General features: G+C 37.2%; 1 protein-coding gene across 1 annotated transcript in view; it reads left to right on the forward strand.

Moving 5' to 3' along the window:
• Nucleotides 1-2,801: 2,801 nt before the first annotated feature.
• LOC119596566 overlaps nucleotides 2,802-5,201 on the forward strand; it is a 37,514-nt gene continuing 35,114 nt past the window's right edge. The window contains exon 1 of the mRNA XM_037945872.1: nucleotides 2,802-3,192. Within this exon, the coding sequence (XP_037801800.1) occupies nucleotides 3,190-3,192 (3 nt within the window). The 5' untranslated portion in view covers nucleotides 2,802-3,189. The remainder of the gene's footprint in view (nucleotides 3,193-5,201) is intronic.

The following is a 5,201-nucleotide window of genomic DNA, read 5'->3' on the forward strand; positions in this document are numbered from 1 at the left end:
ATGATAATTATAAGAGGAATAATGACGACTTTGATAATGATGAGGATAATGTTAACCATAACGACGGTATTCAGATAAGAGTGATAAAAGAGATCGATAATATTAAATATCATTACTCAAACCATTTTAAAAACAAAGCTAAAGAAGAAGAACAAGAAGAAGAAGAAGAAGAAAAAAAAAACATCTTAACATCTAGTCAACTGGCAACGTTATATATCGTCCCTTTATTTCAGTTTCAAAAATAAATCACCATGGAAGGTTATTCAAAACACCTGGTCAAAAGACACATGTAGCTTAATGAATTCGGGTCACCTGCCATGCTTTAGACTCACCAACAATTTTCTCGACGCCTGCCATTATCTCTGTTTGTAAACAAACGCCTTTGTGACGTCGTCTCGTCCTGGTGGCCCCGCTGCGAACCAGGACGAGTTGGACGAGATGGACAACTTGTCCAGGACGAGTTGGACGAGAAAGTAGGGGTTCCGAACGGTCAAAACATCTTGTCCAACTAGTTGGACGAGGAGTTCCGAACGCAGCAAAAAATATTATGCTGCGTTCGGAACTCCGGAACTCCGGCGTTTGTTTACAACCAGAGATAATGGCAGACGTCAAGAAAATTGTTGGTGAGTCTTCTAACGGAGTTCGGAACTCCTCGTCCAACTAGTTGGACAAGATGTTTTGACCGTTCGGAACCCCTACTTTCTCGTACTGGACAAGTTGTCCATCTCGTCCAACTCGCCCTGGTTCGCAGCGGGGCCACCAGGACGAGACGACGTCACAAAGGCGTTTGTTGACAGAGATAATGGCAGGCGTCGGGAAAATTGTTGGTGAGTCTTCTCCAACTAGTGTGTGATGGGTGAGTGGAAGTTTCTTAGTACTTCGTTGATATTCCTAAATGATTGGGTGATGTTGCTATAATTAGGTGATTTTATTGAGTAATTGATGTGTAATGTGTATTTTTTAATGATTAGAGGATATCAGTGATTTGTTAATGATTGGCGATTTCTCTTAATGATAATTATATTAGTGCGAGTGATTAGGTGGCATTTCTTTTATTAGTAATTAGTCGATCGTTCGCAATCATTTGTCGATATTCCGTAATCATCAAGAAACAAGTGAATTCATAGGATCGTAACTTTGCAGGTAAAGATTAAAATATGATTCGAATCTCATAGATGCAGAGGAAAAGAAAGTAAGAAGACAGAAAAGCGAGAAAAACGAAATCAGAAAAAGGAAAGAAAATTAAAGATAACAAAAAAAAAAAAAAAAAAGACAAAAGTAAACAAAGACAAGGACATAAGAAAACAGAAAATGAGGGAAGAAAACAAAAAGAAAAATGGAAGAAAAAACAACAGAAAACAAATAAAACAAAACCAAAAAACGAAAACACAAAGACAAAACACACACACACACAAAAAAAGGAATGAAAAACGGAATAAACGTAGATACCCCTCCCCCCCCTACTTCAAAATCAGGCTCCAGGTCAAGCTGCGCAGCGAACGTCACAGGTGTATCTCTTAAGTGGACCGAACTTCCACAGGTGTCGGTCCTGAATCATGAGACACTCCGTCCTCTATCGTGCTCATCAGTGCTCCTATATGGAGGAGGGAGGGAGGTTTTGTGAGAGAGATGGAGGGAGGGGGAAGGAGAAGGGAAGAGAAGAAGGGAGGAGGTTTGAGGGAGAGGGAGGGAGGTAGAGAGGGAGAAAGGTTGAGGGAGAGGGAGGGAGCAAGAGAGAAAGAGAGAGAGAGAGCGGGAGGAGGGTTGAGGGAGAGAAAAGAGAGAGAGAGAGAGAGAGAGAGAGAGAGAGAGAGAGAGAGAGAGAGGTAGAGAGAAAGGGAGAGGGAGAGAGAAGAGAGAGGGAGGAGGGTTGAGGGAGAGGAAGGGAGGGAAGGAGGAGGGTTGAGGGAGGAAGAGAGGGAGGACGGTTGAGAGAGAGGGAGGAGGGTTGAGGGAGAGGGAGGGAAGGAGGGAGGAAGAGAACGAGGAGGATTGAGAGAGACAGAGGGAGGGAGAGAGGGAGGAGGGTTGAGAGAAAGAGAGGGAGGGAGAGAGGGAGGAGGGTTGAGAGAGAGAGAGAGAGAGGGAGGGAAAGTGTGAGTGTGTTTGCATGCGTGTGTATGTGTATGTGTATGCTAGTATCTAAGTTTGAAAAAAAAAACATGAAGCAACCATCGAAATGTTATCTGAATACTCACCTTCAAGTGCCATGTCAGCGACAGCTCTATCATGTTTTCACGAGCGTTTCCCCGTCAGCAAATGCCGCAAGAGTAATATCGTAGTCTCGCCTGAAAATTGTGCAGATACGACCTTCTGGGTTTACTTTTATTTCTTTCTCATACAGTAAATGCTACTGATATGTGCACTTTGTAATATATATTATCTTTCTATGTTCAATTGACAAATGTTTATTTATTTGCATAGTTATGTTGTCAAAAAAGAACTCCTTCGTCAATGTAAATATGTACTCCTAGGAAATTGAATAAAATGAGGCACTAGAACAAGATTAAAACTCAAATATTAATATTACAAAAATATCTTTCCAAGTTTTGTCTTCCGCTGACGATAAGCCTTAACGGACTAACCACGGCTGTATATACAGTTTGGCTGCTCTGAAATAAGCACGGCCTTATCGGACTAAATACGGCGGTAGAAATAATTCTACCGCCGTCAACCGAGATGGACGGTTTATCCACGTCTCTATAATAGCAACAAATAAGACAACACTCGTACTATCATCGGCAGGAACACCGTAGGTGCTGCAGACAACTTACTCGCACCTATAATCATTCTACAATCGACAGCTATATTTTTTATCGGACTGCAAATAACCAAAATGAACTATCCCACATTTAAGAGACGCGCACACACCGGCGCATCCAGGGAATTAATTCAATAATTCCAACGCTAATCATCGCCTGACGGTTCAATCGCGCCTCGAGCTAACCACTCTCACGTGAGGGACGGAGCGAGACCGGCCCGGGAGCGTGACTGTCGCCGTCGATGGAAATTGGATCTTCAAGGCCGCGTGCTTCTTCTGCTCATTGTTTTCTTTGAGGCAACCTTACGTCTGGTAGCATCTGGGACTTATTACTCAGTCGTACAAGTGACAAGATAATTTCCACAGGACCGACTGTTTTCTAGCTAGACTTTCCGAAGTGATATTCTGTTACTCCTGCCTCGATTTTTATGGTAAGTGATCTTTTAGTCTTAAAAAAGCAGGTATTCTGAATCAATTTCTGAACAATATAAATAATGACCTAAGTACCTTCTTTTTGTTTGTTTTTGAAGTTGGAATTTGTTTCTACAAAAACAAAAACATTCGAGCAAACAAAACTGTTTGGTCTCACATGCATAAGAAGTGTTTTCAATTTGTCCTTACGAGACGCCGAGAACATTAAAGCCGTTTTACAATTGTTCAGGATGACTTTGTATCACATATGATATGGAAAACGTTCGTGCCACTTTTTTACTATTGTCAAAAGTTAATTGAGCCGTCTTTACCGCAGTTTTCTCTTATATAAATAGAAAAAAAAAATATTATAATAGTAATTATGCCATGATTATTACACTTAAATATTATTATAGTGTCTTTTAAAATGTAAATAATACTTATGTTTAATTGTTAACTTTGAAGTATGGCACTGTGCGAATCAGACAAAGTCCACGACATTTTAGAAGTCAAAGACTGTTTTTAGGACAGTCCTTGAATTTGTCTCAGAACATTCGATGATCTTTAGTGTGAATACCGGCTCTAGTAATGCGTAGTTTAGAAAACAAATCGACCGGAAAAGAAGAATATCCAAAATACCTACCGTTTAGAAAAAAATAAAAAATAAAAGAAAAAATTAGGTTTTCCAGCTCTGCTTAAAATATAAGCAATATCTCAAACCGTCTGTGAACAGAAGAGAGGTGGGCCGACATTTGGTCGAATTCTGGGAATAATCAAGCAGGAAAAAAGTTGGTGCTGCATTTACCCTTTTCAGTGGAGGACAGTCAGAAAATGAACAAGAAATAAAAATATATACGCACTCTTACTTTGCCGACAATAATAATAGTGATTATGTTAATAATAGTAAACATGGATATAGTGAGGGTGTGTGCAGTTCGGAAGCACTGACGATGCCTACCCGACCAATTTCCATAATTTCACCGTTCATTGTGTTAACATTTCCATATTGCATGGTGTATCTCTTTTTGAGAATACGTTTATAAATCTGTACTATTGTTTAATACTACTGTTTCCACACTCTTGCTGCATCCCTTGATGAAATATTCAACTGTGATATATTTATAGTATTACTCGATTGTGAATAAAGGAATATAGAAAATGTTTTACAGCTATTATAATTTCAATTCAAATTGAAATTTTGACGCATATTTTGTTTCATTAATCAATTTTACCCAATCTAAAAAAATTATATATATGATGGCAAATGTGCATTAATATAAGATTATCACAAAATTTATGTAATTAAATTGTCTGGTGAATAACTTAATCACAATTAACTTTTATGATAAATACTAATAGATAATTTGCTGATTGAAATTAAAGTTTCGTCGAAAAAGTGAAGGTTATTATTATCATAATTTCTTTTTTTTTGCACTAATATTAAAGTTATAGAATATGAGTTAATGATAAGTAAATGAAGATTAAGAAGTATCTTTACATTTATGTATATATATACATACATATGTGCGTGTGTGTTCATGCATACATACATACATACATACATATGTGCATACATATGCATATATATACTTATATGCATATATATACACATATATATTACATATATACAAAATGTATATATGTAAGTATATATATATATATATATATATATATATATATATATATACAAAAAAAAATTATATATGTAAATATTATATATTAAGTAAAATAGGCTTATAATGGAATTCCTTCATAAGTAAATTAATTTTTGAAATCCATTCATCATTGACAAAGTACATTCATTATATTAAATTTATTAAAGTCCTCATTCATTATCCGTTATCATTTATCTTCTATAATCAATCAGTATTTATTAATAGTCAAACAAGATTTGGATAATACGTAAAGTCAATTAACTACAATTTATTTTTATCTATTTCCTTCACTAAACTACAACACATCCGCGGTCTCCCTAGCGCAACGGCCGTTGTTTCTGGGTTAAACCCTTGCGTTGCTTGACCCGTTCTTC

This window comes from Penaeus monodon, chromosome 38, assembly GCF_015228065.2.
Source record: "Penaeus monodon isolate SGIC_2016 chromosome 38, NSTDA_Pmon_1, whole genome shotgun sequence".
Classification (NCBI taxonomy): domain Eukaryota; kingdom Metazoa; phylum Arthropoda; class Malacostraca; order Decapoda; family Penaeidae; genus Penaeus; species Penaeus monodon.